We start from the raw sequence: 20010 nt of genomic DNA on the forward strand, positions 1-20010 counted from the left end.
GAATCAAATAAGATTGCTTATTTCTAACTCCAAAAGTTACAAAAGATTTCAGCAGTATGGCTTTATACATATTGTAGTCAATGTGCTTATGATTTAAGTTTGAAAACTACTTACCTGCTGGTGTAAATACATTAGACTGTGGCAGGTACAGCTCTGAATAGACAACGTGTAAACAGTCAAGTTTCTTATAGAGTGACAAGCATATGCTTGCTAAAATTCATTCATTCTTTTTTTTAATATTTTAAACTTTTTTCTAAAATACAAATATTCTTTAGCAGAATCGTTGAACACTCTAGATGAGGTGTGACACTGAAGTGCTTGTATGTATGGAGAAAGCTTTGGTTGGCTTTCTAGAAATACTTGAGCAGTCACCATTCTGTTTAATAGTAATTAAAATCCAAATGGCTTTGGTATGAACTTGTACTAAATGGAGAAAAAGGGAAATACAAGGAAGCCATGAAGAAGAGAAAGAAAATAAAGAAGGAAAAGTAATTTTAGTAAAAGGAAAAAAGAAACTCAGAAAATAAAAATGTGCACGCAATGGGAAATAGTGAAGAACCACCCCCATCCCTGCACCACCATTTCCAGAGACAGTCCTGTCACAGGTTTCTAGTTATGAAGTGTGTATCCTTCAATGCATGTGTAGTCTCATGTTTGTACAGGGACAATCATCCTCCTCATTCACTCCTCATTCATGTATTTACTTGGTCAGCAAATATTCACATGTGCCTATCAAATGCCAAGTACTTGGTAAGTGCAACCAGTAGGGGAGGGGATAGGGGAAGATTCCTGGAAGGAGGTGGAAAGGAGCCCTCATGACAGAGTGATGGGGAGGTCACAGAGTGATGGGGAGGTCATAGAGTATTAAGGTTGTACAATGTGGGGAAGGCATGGCCCCAATCAAGAGACCTCATATTTGTAAGAGTAATAGAAGCCATTAAAGCAAGAAGAGATTTTTTTTAATTAAAAATGATTCTGGTTACAGTGAGAATAGATTAAAAGGGGCAAGAGGGAATATAAGAAGACTAGTTGAAGGCTGATGTTACAGTAAGTCATGGGAGAGATTAGGGCATATTGGACAGGGAAAGGACCCTATGGATAGAATGAGATGAACTAGTTCAAGAGCTAAGGAACCACCAGAACCTGGAGAAGGTTTGTATGAGAGAGAGAAGGTTTGGTGAGAGAGAGAAAGTATTTGAGGACACCTCCCAGGTTTGTTTGTTTGTTTCTTTTTTTCAGAACTGGATGGGTGATCTTGGCATTTACTGATACAGGAAACCCCTTCCTTCCTTCTTTCCTTCCTTCCTTCTTTCTTTCTTCAGAACTGGATAGGTGATCTCAGCATTTACTGAGAAAGGGAACCCTACATGAAGAGGTGATCTGGAGAGAAGACAATGAGTTTCTTTTCAGAATGTCAATTTGGAAGTCCCATTGACATATATATGTGGAGTTGTCAAAGTTAATAGAAAGTTCTAAATTGCTTAAGTAAATTCATATGTATCTTGAAAGAGCTAAATTTTAGAACTAAACTTAGCTGCCTAAATTACAAATCTGTTAGAAATATACAATTTAAATCAATTAACTTGTTCCAAAGGAGCAGATCAAGGTTTAAGTTTGATTTTACTACTCACATTTTAAAGATAAACAAAAGAGAGTCAGAGAGGTTAAACTATTGCCAAAGGACACACAGCTGGTAAGTAACAGAGCCAAGATCCAAGCCAGATATTGAACTACCACATCACAGCCATTCATTAGGCAAAAATTAACCACAGATGTGAATTTTAAGTAATCTTATTGTTAAAAAAATTAAGAAATATGACGTAGAAGTAATATTGCAGTTTTGGGAGTTGCAAAGACTGCCTAAAGATAGGAGTTGCAACCTTAGGCAAATTACTTAAAGTCATGAAGGCCTGATTTCTTCATATGAAAGGAGATAACAGTAACTGGTCCTGAATCACAGAATGAGTCTGAGGTTTAAGTGAGGTAATCTATATACTGTATTCAAACCAGGGTTGGCATATACAGTAAGTGCTCAGGACACGACAAAAATTACTATTCAGTAGATAAAAGGAAAACATTAAAACTTTTCTTTGTAATCTCCATTTTGCTGATTTGTATGGCATGTGATGGAAGTTTTTTGAACCTATACGTGGAGATCCTGAAATTATTATGAGAGCCAATAATATATTTGTTAGGGTTAGGATTCTATTCTTTCTCATGACCACAAGGATCAGCTCTACGAGTTCATACTGTCTTATATTGCATTGAGGGAATTAGGTTATGTAGATGGATCAGGTTTACTAGGGAAACCTAAACTATAAAGAGTAAGTGAACTAGAAGAACTTATGGCAGTGTTTTCTCAAATCAAACTAATCTGTGAGGTCTTAGCCACTGAGAAAGCACAGGGCTGATAATAGGTCCTGGTCTCATGATCAACATCGATAGCAAAGGTATTGCTCAAGCACTTAACCCAGACCTAAGGCTGAGACACCTTCTATCATTTGTGCTGCTGCAGGATGATAGCTCCATCACAAGCGTGTCCAAGATCACCAGAAATCCGTCTGCTGTTCTGAGCATCTAAGCATGCCACATATTAACCTACTTACCAGATCATTAAAGAGAAAAGACTACTCAGATAGGGAGGTGGCGTATAGGGATTGGGACAGTGGAATTGAGTATTGGCGAGAGGGGAGCTAGAGATCATTCTGCACCTATGATGTGGTCAGCACTTCCCAAGGTCCTTTGGATTTCTTACATACAGTGCCCAAGTGTTTTGCATTTCCTCTGCTATGTGCATAATCTTGACCCTTTAAAATTTCTCCTTCCACACTGCGCTGTATTTTTTAAAAATTGGCTGTTGCCAAAAAATTCAAACTAAAACCCTATCCTGATCACGTGGATAAATCAAATTAACACACATGAGAGCCATGTGTGTACCTTTTCACATGTCTTCATTATACTCTGGATGAGTTCAAAATAAAAAACACTTGGGAGCTAGTGTCATTTGAACATACAGCCTGTGAGCCCCATTTTATCTGAAAGAGAAGGTGTATCTTCATCACGTAGATATTGTATTCATTTATTTGTTCATGTTTTTAATCGAACACATATCAGTTGTGTGTACATTGTATTCCAGCCACTTTTCTGGGTCCAGAGAGGAGACTGGTGAATTCTAGAGTTAACAATCTTGCCTTCAGTCCTCAGTCCAGAGTTTCAAGTTATTTTGCCTCTATAGTTCTTTTTCATTTTTAGTTGACTACTGATGTTACATTTAAAATATATGGTTCAGAGTTTAACATACCATTTTATGTACATGTAATCCTCATTGGCTTGTGGCAGCAAACCAAAATTGTTGTTCTTTTTGTTTGATTATTTGTTTGTTCAAGTGTTTTAGTGATAAGTATAGTGAAAATGCTTCAGGAAGATTTTTAGAGATTATACATAATGCTAAGGCAGAGAAGTGGAGAATAACATTGGCTTGTACGCATTATGCTATCAGGTGCAAGTACTTACATGGAAGTGAAAAAGGTAACTTCATGTCCCCATGGCCTAAAAGAAGCCCAAACCATGAATTTGGACTGTGCCAACAAGATAATCCACACATTGTCACCTCATTCAGGTACTGTCTTAACACCTACTTGCTATTGGTCAGAACTCACATACCCACTTTCCCACAAGCTCTGGATTTAAATAAATAAATAAATAAATAAAAGGAGATCCAGTAGATTAGTTTAGTTTCTTTTATCCTAGAGGTACAGAAGCAGGTTAATTTACCAAAACCCAGTTCACCAAATGACTGATTAACAATTTAGACTTAACTGACCAGCTTTTATTTTATTCTTATAAGAGAATATCATGTCAAGGAATGTTCTGTTTATCTCTGACCCAGCTTCTTGCAGCTATAGATGGGGAGAGTTGGAGTAGAAATAGACCCTTCTATTTGCAGAAGAAAAGATGGAAAGGGAGTCAGGATATAGCATGAAGTCAACCGCCCACATCAGAGAGCTTGGTTATGAGGAACAGAGGGAGGGTACTGATGGGCTTTTGGCAAATGGGCGATCAGTGAATTGATCTGGACCCAAAGCAATGAGCCATTTTGGTTACAATCTTTCAGTTTACTGGAGCTGACACAATGTAGCATCCGAATCTTTTAAAGAGCTCTATTCCTATACAAGCATATCAAAATGTACATAGTCCATTTCTGCCTATCAGGGCATAGAGTGCCCATAACTCAGTGACAATTTAAGAGGGATGAAAATTATTTAGCAATATTTAGAACTTTTTCCTTTACATGGTAAATAATATTTTGCCTTTAGTAAGGAAAATTGTAAAGAAGATTGATTCAGAAGTGGAAAATCTTTGATTATCTTATAGATATTCCCTAGACAATGAATACGCTCATAATATTCTCATCAAAATCTGTCTTTATTTTAATCTAAATTAACTTTCCTAAGTAATAAATGACAGTAGCTAAAACTTATAAGGCTATTCAGAACTATTAAGACAATGATCAAGAAGACATCAGCACCCCCAATACTAATTAACTTGAGTACCAGTCTTTCAGATTTGTGTACCGCTTCCAGGAATATAAAAGCTTAAACAAATCTAACTGTCATTTAAATTGTGGTTTCTCATTCTCTGCATATTACAAAAAATATGTGTGCAGCCTATAGATCTTTTGGACTATTCAGATAAAGAATTTAGAGTTAAAGGATCCATATAAAATCAATAGAAGCTTTACTTGGAAGAGTTATGAAGAACGTTGCAAAGCTAAATATGCAGTAAAGAGTCTGAGAGGTATAGGTGGTCATTAGAGTTTCTCCCTTATGCCAATGCCTGTAGATGACCATCTATAAAAGTTTGGTAAAAAGGAAAATTTTTAAAAAGAAACTCTAGAAAAGAAGAACTCTATCACATCCAAAACATAAGCTGATGAATTAAAATTATTTAAAAGAAAAACCAGTAAGATAAAATGGCAAAACAGTTAATATCTAAAGGTAATACAAACTTAAAGAACAGACCCGAAAAATAAAAAATAAAAGGATGTCTCATTTAGATCTTGACACTATCTACATCAAATGAATTCTACATAGCTTATGATAAGGAATTTATTGAAAAAATGTCCAACTTAATAAAAATAGAAGCAAATAATTGTAAAATTTCTGAATGAGGAAAGATTTTTTTTGATTAAGAGATATTTAAAGTCATAAAACTGATCAAAAGACTTTACTGTATATGAATTATAGATATCTATTTTTTTCAAAATAAAAAAAATTAATTTAAAAGATAATTTTCAAATGGAGAAAATATCCACAAGCATTAATACTGTTATTATATATTATATATTAAACTCATATAACTCAGTAAGAAAAACATTTAAATACTCTATAGAAAGAAAGGCAAAAGGACACTTAAAAGGCAATTCACACAAGAGGAAAATATAAATGGGTGATAAGCATACTGAGAATATTTAGTGACAGAAGATGCATGCACATTTAGAAAAGGATGAGATTTCATTTCTTTCATGAGATTATAAAAGGTTAACGCATGATGTGAACACGACTTGCTAAGTTTCCTCATGCACGGCTGTGGAGGCATAACTCTATAGAACTTCTCTAGAAAATAATTTCACAATAGTTATCAAATGTCTTGGAAACATCAAACTCTCTGAACCAGAATTTCTGGGTCTCTAGGACCCTATTCAAAGAATGATTGAAAATGGGGACAAGACCCTGAGGCTTAAGATGTTCATCAGGATTATTTATAAGATGCACAAAAATGAAAATAATCTATTGTCCAGGAATAAAGTAATATTTATATATTTTATACTGCTTATATGGTATAAAATATTGTATAGGCATTGTATGTTCATGAAATAACATGAAAATATCATATAACATTAAGTTTGAAATCAACATGTATCAGAGAAAGAAAATATCATATGACATCACTTATGTGTGGAATCTAAAAATGATACAAATGAACTTATTTACAAAACAGAAATAGACTCACAGACATAGAAAACAAACTTATGATTACCAAAGAGGATAGCGGGAGGTGGGAGGGATAAATTAGGAATTTGGGATAACATATACACACTACTATACATAAAATAGATGAACAACAAGGACCTACTTTATAGCACAAGGAACTCGACTCAATATTTTTTAATAACCTATAATGGAAAATAATCTGAAAAAAATATGTATAACTGAATCACTTGCTATACACTTGAAACTAACACATTATAAATTAACTATACTTCAATTTAAAAAAACAAAAACAAACATAAAAATCAACATATAAAGTTATACTTACAGTACAATTTCAACTTTGTAAAAATAAATATACACAGGAAAATACTGAAATCAATTTATCAAAAGATTAACAATACTTTGTTTTGATGGTGAGATTATTGATGCTTTTAATTTATTTTTTGATTCTTTTCAGTAGTTTCAATTTTTTTACTAAATAACATATCCTTACTATAATAAGGAAAACCATTAAAAAGATCAATGCTTTTTTTACAGCTACAAAATCCAGTCAAAGTAATTACACCCAGATCAAGAACCTCCTTGCACAGAGGCAAGGAACCAGCATCCTGGTCAATTCTTCTCCTAGAGCTATGGAAAGTGAGAATTTTTCTAGTAGAAACACTTCAGCAAGAAATTATTCAGGCTCTTGGAGAAATGAGATCCAATCAGCCAAACTCAACAGGGTCCAATCTGGAGCTTACACAGCCAGTCCCCATAATGTGGAGCTTCTGGTGCCCAGAGCTAGACAAAATGCTCTATTAATGCTCTCCCTGCACCACAGCCTTGATCTTTTATGCCAGCAGTGTTATCACGTTTTGACAGCACTGATTCAAAAGCCCGGAAGAGTTAGGAGTGTTGCTTTAACATCTGGATTAGGAATGCTAACCTAAATCAGTCAACATGCACAGATCCATATTGGGATTTTTCACTGAGATGAGTTCTTATGATTTCTGTGTCTCTTTGCCTACTTTTATGTCAGAGCGAAATGCCATTTCATTGACCAGATGCCCTTGATGGTGACAGTGCTTGCTTCATAGAAGAGCTGGGCTGCCCAGCTCTCCACCATCTCAGAATAAGATAGTTTAGAAATATCAGTAAAGAGAGAATTATTCAGCGGACATGTTGGAGTGACTTTATTTATTCGTATGGAAAATACAGGTATTTTCCCTGTTGGATACAACTGTAAATTTATCATCATCCAAAGGACTCTTAAGAGCATCTGCTTCTAAAATACAAACAAAACCTGCTTACGGTTACTGAGCATGCCTAGTTCTGACAAGACAGGTTAAGCACAAAGACAGTGAGGGGCTGGGGGGAAACAGTGAGCAAAACTTGTTTATTCCTCCTGAATTTTATTTTAGTTTCATTCTCTATGATGTCTGGACACTTCCTCTTCCCTTAATCATTTCTTCATCCATTACAGACCTTCCCACTCCTCCTATCAACCCTTCCCCATGGGGTAATCTTTCTGTTTTATTTTAAAGCAAACAACTATTTGTTTAGGTAGCAAAAGATTAAATCCCAGTTATTTGGTGCATAAATTCTGTGCTTGCATTTTTTTATACTTTACAAGTACTCTTGATAATAAAAATGTAGACTTTGGAGCAAGCAAAGCATCGTTGTAAACACTTATCTTATTTTAAGTGAGGAGATATAGTGATATGGGAATGAAGGAGACCTACCATGACCCGATCATTTATTTAATCCTACAAAAATCTAAACAACATGATACACTATTTTATTTCTTTAACCCCTCTAGGAAACTCTAGTCATATTAAGTAGTAGAGTTACACTTCATGTAGAGCCTCTTGTAAGATCCACACATACGTGTTACACAAGAAAATGCCTAAAATCCAGCAAGTGAACATCATTGCCTAAGGCTACACGACAAGTTAGTGATCAAATGAAAACTGAATGATCAGGGAAGACTTTCTTCCCTTCCCCAGGAACATAAGTGCTCAGGAAAGATGACATGCAGTGCTTCTGACATGTCCAAATATAAACCAAGACTGTGCCTAAACAACATGGATCCCCTGACAATTAGGCAAATTTACTACCCCTATGTTAGTGACCAAAGGGCCCCATCAGAGAATGATCAGTCTACTGAAGGAAAAGTTGAGTGAATTCACCTCCCATTTCATAGAAAATAATAATGGCTATCAAATGTGCTTGCATTTGCAATTGTCCTTATCTCTTTACCTATCACATCAAGAGATAAGACTTTTTTCCCTAAATCCAAGGTTTGTCATCACATGTACTCAACCTCGGGTCTTCAGAGACCTTGCTCAATCAATCATCCTCCCTTGCTTAGACATCTTCCATATGTCTCCTTCTTTTAGAATTTTCATCTATGCATGTTAATATATTCAAACCACACCCATATTAAAAGCCACTCTTTTTAAAAAAATTTTTTCCAACCACTCTCCATTTGCATCATGGTTTTGTGAAAAGAATTGGAGGAAAGTCTTGACTCCGTGTCCTTCACTCAGCCCACTGCAATCTAGCCTCTACCCTACAAAGCAATGAAACTCAAGGCTTCCTCCACCCAAATCTGTAGTCTATACTGTTTTCTCTGAGCTCTATACTCATCTATACTAACGTCTTATGATATATTTTCCCTTGTCAATATCAAAGATATCTCAAGGTCAATCTGAGGGAAAATTTAACCCATTATCTCCTCTAAATGTTTACTCTCTGTGTCCTATCTCTAGGAATACTACAGTCATCCACCCATCTGCCCAACTCCAAAACTTAAGGTTCTACTAAATGTTATCCTTTCCTTCACCTTCCAATGAGCCCAGTAGTTATACTGGGTCACTTAACCATTTCTTAGATATGGCTCAACTGTCCATCTCCTGTGTCATTCATTCTCTTTAGTTAAGGCTTTTGACACTCTTTGCCTAAACTATTAAGATGGCTTTCTAACTAGACGTTCCTGCTTTCAACCTGGTCACTATTAAATCTCATCTTCTTTTCTATGAGCAGAGTGATCTTCCTAAAATTAAAGACAGTTAAAATCTTTCAATATTTGCACTTTATTATTAGAACAAATTCAAGCTCCAGAACACAATATTCAAGACTTTTCTCACTTGGTCCTTGACTACATTTCTAATTTCAACTCAGCCAACTGCCCTCACCCTATATCCTATACTCCAGCCATATTAAAATACTTTTGATTTGACAAATATATTTTCTCATAACAACATGTTCTTATACCTCTTTCCTTCACCTGTAAACATGCTTGTTTTTCTTCTAGCTAAATTATATTAAACCTTCAAAACTTATTCAAGTGTTATATTTCAACCGAAGCACTTGGCTACTGTCCCTATGCACCTCCAGACCTGGGTTGGTTCCTTTCCTCTATGCTCCCAGAGACTCCTATGTTGACCTCTTCCTAGCACTTTTTTTTAAATTATGTAAAATACTTAGCATGAAATCTACCCTCTTAATAATTTTTTTAGTGCACAGTATAGTATTGTTAATTATAGGCACAGTATTGTATAGCAGATCTCTAAAACTTAATCATATTGCATAACTGAAACTTTATGTCTGTTGAATAGCAACTTCCTATTTCTTCCTTTCCTCAGCCTTTGACAACCATTATTCTACTCTCTGCTTCTGTGACTTTGCTTTTTTAGATATCTCATTTAAGTGGAATCATGCAGTATTTGTCCTTTGATGACTGGCTTATTTCACTTAGCATAATGTCCTCAAGATTCATCCATGTTGTTACATAATTCAGGATTCCCTTCTTTTTTAAGGCTGAACAATATTCCATTGTAAATATATACCACATTTTTTTCCCCTTTCATCTGCTAATGGACATTTAAGTTGTCTGTACAGCTTGGCTATTGTGAATAGTGCTGCAATAAAAATGGGAGTGCTAATATTTCTTTGAGATCCTGATTTCAATTTTTTGAATAAATCTCCAGAAGTGGAATTGCTGGATTATATTACAAAGCTACAGTAACGAAAACTCTATGGTACTGGCATAAATACACACAATAGAACAATAGAACAGACTAGAGAGTCCAGAAATAAATGCATGCTCATCAACTGATCTTTAACAAGGTACCAAGAGTACACAATGAGAAAAGGATGGTTTCTTCAACAAATGGTGTTAGGAAAACTGGATATCCACATGCAAAAAAATAACCCTTATATAAAACCATTCACAAAAATCAACTCAAAATAGAGTAAAGACAAGTATAAGACCTGAAACTGCAAAATTTCTTTTAAAAAAATATAGGAGGAAAGCTTCATGACATTGGTTTTGGCAATAATTTCATGGATATAAAAATGACTTTTAAAAAGCACAGGCAACAAAAATAAATTAGGACAAGTGGGACTGTATCCAAATAAAAAGCTTCTGCACAGCAAAGGAAACCATCAACAGAGTGAAAAGTCTTCCTAGCACTTTTTATACTGCCTTATATTTGTTACTTTTCTTGTTTTTCTTCACCCACATATTTTGCTTGTTAAATTAATGACCTGTCAAGCCATACTCAATGATATTCAGGATCAAAGTTGAAGGAGGATTCTCCTAGTGGTGATTTTGGCAGGGGTGGGGAGAGAGGGGAGAAAGTGGGTTAGAAGAATGAAGAAAAGAGAAGTTTAGACAAGCTTTCCAGGAAATTTCCCAGAATGTCATTGTGTATCATTGTGTATTACTCCTTGTTTCCTGTAGGTCCTTAGTTTGAAGAGACAAGTATAATGATTTAGAGCAAAATTAGTTCTTCCTATAATGGAGAAAAAATTTCTCCAAAAGAAATAATTTCCTGGCTGGTCTTCATAACAGTAAACACACAAGAAAGAGATTTCTGCCTTTGATGTGGAGACGTGGTTCTAACTTCTTCAACTATCTTCTCACAGCCCAGTCATAGAACAACAAGACTGGAGGCTGAACCCTCTGAGGAATGGAAGCACTGAAACACCTTACCTGAGACAATACAAATATAAAATCAAAGATGAAATGATGAACAGGAGCACGTAAAGTAGCACCGTGAGCACCACACCAAGGATTCCTGATTGCATGGTTTTTTCAAACATCCAGTACAGCTTTGCTGCATCAGCTACAGGAGTCTCCCCATCATGTGAAAGCCGCTGACAAAAGAAGATACAAATTAAATAAATAAATAAATAAAATAAGGGTGAAAACACTGATCATCAAGTTAGATTAATTTAAATACACAAAGACCATCTGAGAGTATAATTTGTTTTTAAATTACATTTTCAAGGTGCTGAAGATATCAGATCTTCAGCTGCAGGAAGAAAAAGAGTGGATTTGCATGGTTGGTTTCCCAGGATTTTCTCATTTTCCCTATAGGCGTTTAAATGTGTGCACTCTACATGCAATCTATAAAGTAAAAGCCATGTTTTATTTATGTACTATTAACTTCTGAATTTAATGAGCACAAGATATGAAGAAATTAAATATGATGGTAGAAAGATTCTTTTCTCTCTGAAGCAGATTTGAAAGGAATTTAATTTGTTCTATGCATGAACTAGATGGCTTATTTTAGAAACTTATAAAAGTTATCAGGCTACTTAATGTGATCTTGAAAACCAAAGTTTACATTAGGTCAATTTAATAATAAGTCTTTATTTTAGACAAGGAAAACCATATTATATGTTGGGTTAGAAATAAATACAAGGCAATGAGGTCTTTAAAAGCAAATATAAAATGCTATGTACCTAAGACATTGTCATATGACATCTTTGACCTTTGAGTTTATAAAATATGAATGTTCTTTAATTATGACTCTCATGATCTCAAGTGTAAGTCATATGCCATATAAATGTAAATAAGGTATTTTTGTCCCCAATGTAAGAGAGAAAGAAGAATTTCTCTACTTTTTAAACTGACAATTATATAAATATAGCTTAGTAGGGCACGTTTAAAACTAATCCACAGTACACAGGTACAGATAAAAACAGAACCCTAGAGAGGTTAATGTGTATTTTCCCTACACCAAAATATCTGTTAGTGATTGGGCAGTGATAGAATTCAGATGTTCTGACTCTCGACTGCTTCTTCCATCACCACTTCAGAACTTTCATTTTTATGCTCTGTACTTGTTAATCGGTTTACCGTGCAAAATGTGAGCTTGTTGCTAGGATTTTAGGCAGCAGATCTGTAAGGGTTACCATGTATTTCTCCTATTCCATATCTTACCTTCTGCTGCTTTTTGAAAACTAAAGACATAGACATGGGATTCGCTGATGAAACAGACAAAAAAAATGATATATGTTTGATGCTGATAACATAATCTAATCAATAGCTGCTAATCATTCATCTGACCCACACGTATGGTATTGAATGCCTACTAAGTATCATTAAGCTCTGAAGATAAAAGAGTGAATAAGAGTATACAAAAGCCCTACCTTCTCGGAACTTACATTGAAGTGGGGATAGGGGTGGAAAGCAAATGATAGTAAACATGTAAGTAAGATGAAGTAACATACATGGTATATTAGAGAATGATATTTTGAGGAAAACTGTAAAGCAGGAAAAAAGTATAGGAGCAATGAGCTGTGTTATTAAACATTTTGATCAGAAAAGGTATCACCAAAAAGGTGTTATTTGAGCAAAGACCTGAAGGATATAAGGGAATGAGCCATGCACCTCCCAAATGGTATTGATCACACACTGAATATTTTGATTCCGCAACTAGATTGTAAGTTCCTGCTTGGACCACTGGGGCAGTGGTGGTTACATCGCGTATCATTCACAGAGCATAAGTATCATCACTTCATTATAATCCTCCTGCTGGTTTGTTTTATATGTATGATGCCTTAGATTTTCCAGTTTCTTCCCAGATGGTCTCTCATTTGACTCTCTCAGCAAACTGTGAAATGAGTAAGGTAGGTGTTACTATTTATGGGTATTCTTCCTGTTTTGTAATTCATTGAGGAAATTGAAGACTGGAGAGGTTGACTGATCCAATGCCATATCGCTGACAAATGGCTGAGTTGGGGCCAGAATAGTTCTTTCTATTACTCCACAGTCACTACTAATGGATGTACAAGACATTTGCTGAGTGAAAATCCTTGCATTCTACCTTTGTTTGATCTTTGTTCTTTATCTCTCTGTCTCTATTGAGGGAAGGAATGATGCCATATGTATTCTATATCTTTTAAAATCCTGTGCAGAGAGTAAACACACACTGATCAATTAAAATATTCAACAGCAAATCTTTTCCCTACTTTTTATCTAGACAAAGGCTCAGTGAGAGAATGAATTTATGAACCCAATGGAATTACTGAGCATAGTATCATGGATGGGGGTCAGGGGAATGCATTGCCAACCTCTGAACCAGCAAACTGAGAGACCGGCAAACTCTTATCAGCAACATCAAGAGCCAATCAATGCTTCAGCCTCAAATCATTCCACCTGCCATATATCCTTTAGATTTCCATGAAAAAAATGGATCCAAGACAAAAATTTTTAGTGAAATTAGGTAGCATCTCCCCTGACCGGCCAACTGCGATCAAACACAGATGATTCTGAGCTTTACCTGCTAGAAGGAAGTGATGAAAGGATTGGAGGTATGAACTCGGGCAACCTGAATTTCATTAGTGACGTTGAAACTACGATAACCGTGACGTCATGTGGAGCTGTAGCTCTCCAACTTTAATAAGCAGGAAAGTCACCTGGAAGTCTTGTTAAAACCCGAAGCCCCTTCAGAGGCTGGCCCCACTCCCAGAGATTTTGCCTCAAGAGTGAGTGAGGTACAGGGCCTGAGATTCTGCATTTCTGTTAAGTTCCCAGGTGAAACTAATGCTGTTGGTCCAGGGACCTAATTTTGAGAACCACTGCTTTAGAGCAGTTCTTCTCAAACTCCAGGGTGCTGTTTATCACCGTAGAGCACGTTAAAACACATCTTTTTATTCAATTGGTGACAGTATCCAAGTATGGACTCCAATGCTGCTGATCTGTGCATCACACGCAGCTTTCGAGTTTTCTTAAAGACAGCAAAAGTGGATGTCATCGGCAATGAAACATGATGGGTTCTAACTAGAGATCAATAATTGTGCAGATTGGGAACGAGCCGTCAAGCTTTTCTTTCCAAGTGGAGAAAGATATGGGTGTTACACTCATCTATTAGAATCCAAGTCAGCTTCCATCAGGTTACAGACTTCTGAACTGGTTCGGAGATGGCCCTACTGGAGGCTACTTTCCTGTAGATGACATCAGAGGCCCCAGAGTAAATTAAGGCAGCTCATTTTGTCAGCTGCCTTTGATACAGTGGACTATTCAGCTAGTAATCTCTCTAGGGGACCTGTCTAGAAGAAGGAAAGCCATTCCAGGAGAGCTGCAGACTTTCCTTATGAGGAGATCTCAGAAGACCATAAAGGACAGCGGCTCATCCTCCCCAGATGGCTTCCCATGTGGTGTTGCAATAGGACCAGACTGGCCCCGGGAGGAACTGTGAGAGGCCATGGGCTATGGTCCTACTGGAATGCGGACAGCATCCCTCTCTACATCTCCTGCTCAACAAACCTTGACGGCACAGTCTTGTCCTTATGAACCTGGAGTCTAATCAAAGGGTTATAGGAACTTAGGATGGGGCAGAAAACACGACCACTTCTGATGGACAAGGCTCCCTCTTCTGACCTGTCATCAAGGTGGTCCATGGTACTGAGGCTTCAAGGGTGGGCACAGGCTAGAACTTGAAAACAAGCCTTCCAAGCACTGACAAACTTTCCTTGGCAGGGAGACTAGAAACTAGGTACATTGGTAGGCTCGACTTTCACTGCTTTTAGTTTGTTTTGATAATATTAAAATGACCTACATGGCTGCAGAGTCAACTGTCACATTTGTCTGCAGGGTCTAAGCAGAGGTCATTCCACTCCGAAATAAAAAGAATTCTCACACAAGGCCTAAAAAGTCATTAGTGGACTCAGCACATCAAGGACCCCAGTCTTGTTGAGAGCAGCCCAGGAGCCTTGAGCAAGTGAAAGCCAGCCTAGCAAACAGCCAAGGGAAGGGAGACACCTTCTCAGTAGAGGGTCTATCACCTTGTCACAGTGTGATCTGGTCCATGGAACCAGCATCCTTGGCAACATCTAGGAGTCTGTTAAAATGCAGAATTCCAGGCCCCACCTGCTGAATCAGAATTTGTATTTTGATATGATCCCCAAGTGACTTGCAAGCACATTAAAGTTGGAGACACACTCTTGTAGCGTAGCACGGCCTGAGAGAGAGAAATAAAAGAGTAGCAGGCTTTGCTGATCCTAACTGCCTACCACAGCACCGCATTTTCACGGGTGCGGAGTGGACAGCAATTTGGTCTTCAGTTCTAAGAGCACGTGATTAATGGTAGAACCCATTTCAAATACTGTTAATAAGCAGAGTCCATCAAAAATCCCATCCCTATGATCTGCTAGGCACAGTGACTATAGTCTAAACACATATATAGCAGTTGGAAACCTTTCTTCTTAAAAGGAGAACTACACCAGTTAAGGAATATTATTACATAAATTTAGATAATTTTACAAATGAATATTTGATTTAGAATCATTATTAGCATTTTTATACATAATCATATGTTAGTGCATCATTCTTAATTTTGAAATCCTAAAACTATATATTTTAGAGTGAAGATGCACCATTTTGTCATTTCATAAACATCACAAATGTCAAAGTAAATGCCTAAGGAGTAATTTTTTAAATTATTTATTACTTAGAAATGTTTAAAAAACTCTTATTCTTCTTCTTGAGTATATCTATTATGAAAGAGTATTACATCAAAAGGAAATAAATAACCTAACCAATTAAAGGAACTATTGCACGATTACTTTTTTATAAAGTTTGGCTGTGAAAATCCTTAATATTAAAAAAAAGTTACCAAAAATGTTACAAAAGAAAGCTTCTTTGTAATAATTTTGAAAATGTATCAATTAGTTTGGATTTGATCTCCAACATTATTTTCTACCTATTTTGGAAGTGTTTCTTTAACATAGCTAAAATTACACTTAAAATGATTATATTAGACATCCACAATTTTTTATTATGAGAAAAAATGAATAACTTCAATTTAAGATGAATATTGAATTGTACATGACTATTGAAACTTCCCGTGTCAACTGATTTGTGCACTAACGTTACATTCTATGTCAAGGACTCATATCCCGATTATTTTACTTGACTTACCCCCAGGACAGTATCCACAATAAACACTGCCAGTGGGTCCAGAACTGTCCATAGTCCCATGGTGATGATTAACTTTGACAGGACATCAGGGCAGAAGGCAAACAGTACCTGACAGCCCCATCTGATCAGAACCAAGGGAAGTACCATTGCGTTCAGCATTAAAGGCCCCATCACAACCACAAGCAACTCTTCTCCGATGCGAAGTAAAGAGGTTGGGTAGCAGAGCTCAACCGTGAGGGGGGAAAAATGGAATCTATGGGAAAACAAAGCAATCACACGTGTGCAAAGGAGAAGAATTCTATAATTGTATAGCATTGTATATGCTGCATATACAAAACACTTTATAGAACGAAATGCTTTCTTTTTTTTGTAGAGAAAATTTGACACTTAATAGTACCCCAAAAGTAAGTGTTAGAAGTCTTCATCTTTTCCTTAGAAACTCCTCAACAGCTCACTTTTGAGGAAAAGGCAAATTCTACCTTGTTCATTGTTCTTGTAAATTTCACATGCCATCATGGAAAGGATATCATTTTGATCCACTGAGCAGAGCATTCTTTAGACTAAGAACTGCCCGGCAGGTCACACATACTCATTAATAGGCTATTTGAAATGCAAAGTATATCAGTGGACTTAGTAATGACTTAATCTCTAACAGATATCAGAAATATAAATAAATCTCATAATTCTCCAGAATTTTGACATCACTGATTAATTTTGTTTGTGATTCCTCTAGCTAGACCCCCTAAATACAACAACAACACTGCTGACAGCAAAAACATCTAAAAGGACAACTTGACCTAAGGCTTGAATCCAAGGTGAGCCCAGTAATTCAAGCAGCCTTCACCCAGGCTGTGGCACCCTCTTTCCATGCAAAGTGAGCCTTCGTTGACTCTAATTTTTCCCTCCCTTGTGCTTCAGCCTTGTAAAGCTATTTTGTAGTTAATCCTGCTTGTGTACCTCAGCTCTCTACTAAAAAGAGTTCTTATCAGCTTATCAGCTCTCTACTAAAAAGAGTTCTTCATTTATTCCATTCCTTGACCTTTGCTCTGAAGGCAGTGTTTATGCTTTGTTCTTAGGCTGTTGTGAATATCAGATAAAATAAGGTGTATACATTTCTTAGCAGAGGACCTAACAGAGTAAAAGCAGAAAAAAATGCTCACTGTTGCTGTAGCTATTGTCATGTCTCCTAACTACAATGTGACATGGAGCTAATGTATGATTCGAGCCTGCGGAACTAGGCAATAGTCAACAAAACATCCTAACGTATTAGGTCCTCTGTTGCTTAAGAAATTGAATAAACTGAGCTACCAGGATTTTTTTTGCAGTCTCATTTCATTAACAACCAATAAAGATAGAGCTTCCTTTTCTATTGAAGAAGTAAGAGAGCAAATAGCAAAAAGCAACTAGCCCAAGCATATGATATTTATCCTTTCTGCTTTAGAAACTCTCACACAAAAGAAAGAAAAAAAGAAAGAGGAAAAAAAAAAAAGAAGGGAAGAAAGGAATATAACAGCTATATAAAATTCTGCCATGGAGATACAGTTATTTAGTATATTTAAAGTTGCATATTCTATAATATATTCAGATATTTGTGATTTAATTACAAAAGATGATCAAAAACTGTATGTGTGTACGTATAACACACACATATTTCTTCTCAAAGTATCTTAAAATAGTTTGCAACCTTCTTAATTGAAAATATACACACATCTTTATTTTTATCTGTACCATCTACATTTGAGAAAATGAATTTGACTTGTATTGATATCTATCTGTTGGTCTATCTATAGTGTCTCTGGAATCATGTTTATGGAGAGATAACCTTTAAAGTCTCATCTTTTTCCAGAGGATAATGGCCCAGAAAGCTGCCTGGGCTTGAGTTCAGTAATTGTTTGAATTCAATCATTTTGCAGAAGAAGCAATCTTTGCTTCTCTGAGTATAGGTAATAAATCATACTTATATTACTTCTAAAATACCTTCAGCCTATGTCACTCTGATAAAATCAAAATAGGATAAAATATTGTTGCTAAATTCCTTTTTGGATTCTGCTCAGATATTAGAACATATTTGAATCTGCTAAATTTTAAATAAATATTGATGTACCAGTTAAGTATTTGTATATACAGGCCCAAAATGAGAATATAACTGTAATAGACATTCCTGCTCTTAGATAAAGACATTTTTGTCTTCTCAAATCATACCTGCATTTTAGGTCTTATGGTAAATGGACGGGAGAGGAGTTTTTTACTTTCATTTGGCCTCTCAAGATGAAAATGCATTCCTTTGACTGTCAGGGGAAAGCACTCACTTTGTAACAGGAATTGAAATGGCCTGGAGGAAAAGCCACTGGCTGAGGTAATGCAGGTAGAGCCGCAGGAACCAGAGAGAAGCCGTCAGCAAGATAATGTACCAGAAGCCCTGGCTTTGCCATTGAGCGAACTGAAGTTCTGAAAACACTGACGCCAGCACAAAATAGAGATGCTTGAAGAATTCTCCAGATCCAGTACTATCAGCTACTGAAGAACAGCTACAAACAAAGAAATAATAGATAAATTCTGAGCTTAAATACAACCAAAAGTTGGTTATATTTTGAGAATAATAATAAAGACATAGTGAAAGTAAAATTGAATGAAATTACCTCTGAGCTACCTGGGACTCAAACTAGCTATGTTCCTTTTTGCTATAATGGATTACTAAAGGGGAACATAAAAATACATGGATGTGGAAATGCAAATCAAAACCACTAGGAGATATCTCCTCATACCTATTAAAATGGTTACTATCAAAAAGAAAAACCAAAAAAAGCCAGAAAATAACAAGTGTTGATGAGAATGTGGAAAAATTGGAACTCTTATGCACTGTTGGTGGGAATGTAAAATGATATAATTGTTATGGAAAACAGTATGGCAGGCCCTCAAAAAATTAGAAAATACAACTACCGTATGATCCAGCAATACTCCTTCTGGGTATTTATCCAAAAGAATTCAAAGCAGGATCCCAAACAGATATTCGTACACCTATGTTCATAGCAGCATTATTCCTAATAACCAAAAGGTGGAAAAAGCCTAACTGTCCATCAAGTGGAATATTATTAGCCTTAAAAGGAAGGAAAAAAAAAAAAAAAAGGAAGGAAATTCTGCCCCATGCTACAACATGGATGAACCTTGAGGACATTATCGCTAAATGAAGTCAGCCAGTCACAAAAAGACAAATATTGTGTGATTCCACTTATAGGAGGTGCCCAGAGGAGTCAAATTCAGAGACACGGAAAGTAGAATGGTGGTTGCCAGGATCTGGGAGAAGGGGAAATGGGGAGCTATTTAATGGTACAGAGTTTCAGTTTTACAAGATGAAAAAGTTGTGGAAATGGGTTGCACCACAATGTGAATACGCTTAACACAACTGAACTGTACACTTAAAATGGTTAAGATGATAAATTTTTTAAAAAATAAAATAAAGTAAAAAAACATGGTAAATTTTATGTTATGTGTGTGTTACATTTTTTAAAGAAATATGGAAATAAATTATTATAAACAATAAACTTTTTTAAATCTTTAAAATCTATACCATAGTCCTGCTTACCTCACCTACTCACAATGATCCCTCTTTATTAAGATTAGATTTAATTATTGGCATATAATTTGTTCAAAGTTAACTATTTCAGGTTGAAAATTGAAATGAGTGATTAACATACCACTAAAAACATATGAATAAGAATTCAAAACTTAAGAACTCTTGTATTCTTTAACACAATACTGACATTTTCTGTTGAAACTAAACATGAAAGAGCTACATACAATTATTCTGATTTAGCTCTG

General features: G+C 35.9%; 1 protein-coding gene across 1 annotated transcript in view; it reads right to left on the reverse strand.

Annotated features, from left to right (window-relative positions):
- The window catches only part of LOC132375389 (uncharacterized), a 249143-nt gene that overhangs the window by 19547 nt on the left and 209586 nt on the right, over positions 1-20010 (reverse strand). Inside the window, 3 exon segments of the mRNA XM_059940637.1 lie at positions 10975-11138; positions 16192-16444; positions 18501-18719. Of these exon segments, the coding sequence (XP_059796620.1) occupies positions 10975-11138; positions 16192-16444; positions 18501-18719 (636 nt within the window).

The sequence above is a fragment of the Balaenoptera ricei genome, chromosome 11 (genome assembly GCF_028023285.1).
Source record: "Balaenoptera ricei isolate mBalRic1 chromosome 11, mBalRic1.hap2, whole genome shotgun sequence".
Classification (NCBI taxonomy): Eukaryota; Metazoa; Chordata; class Mammalia; order Artiodactyla; family Balaenopteridae; genus Balaenoptera; species Balaenoptera ricei.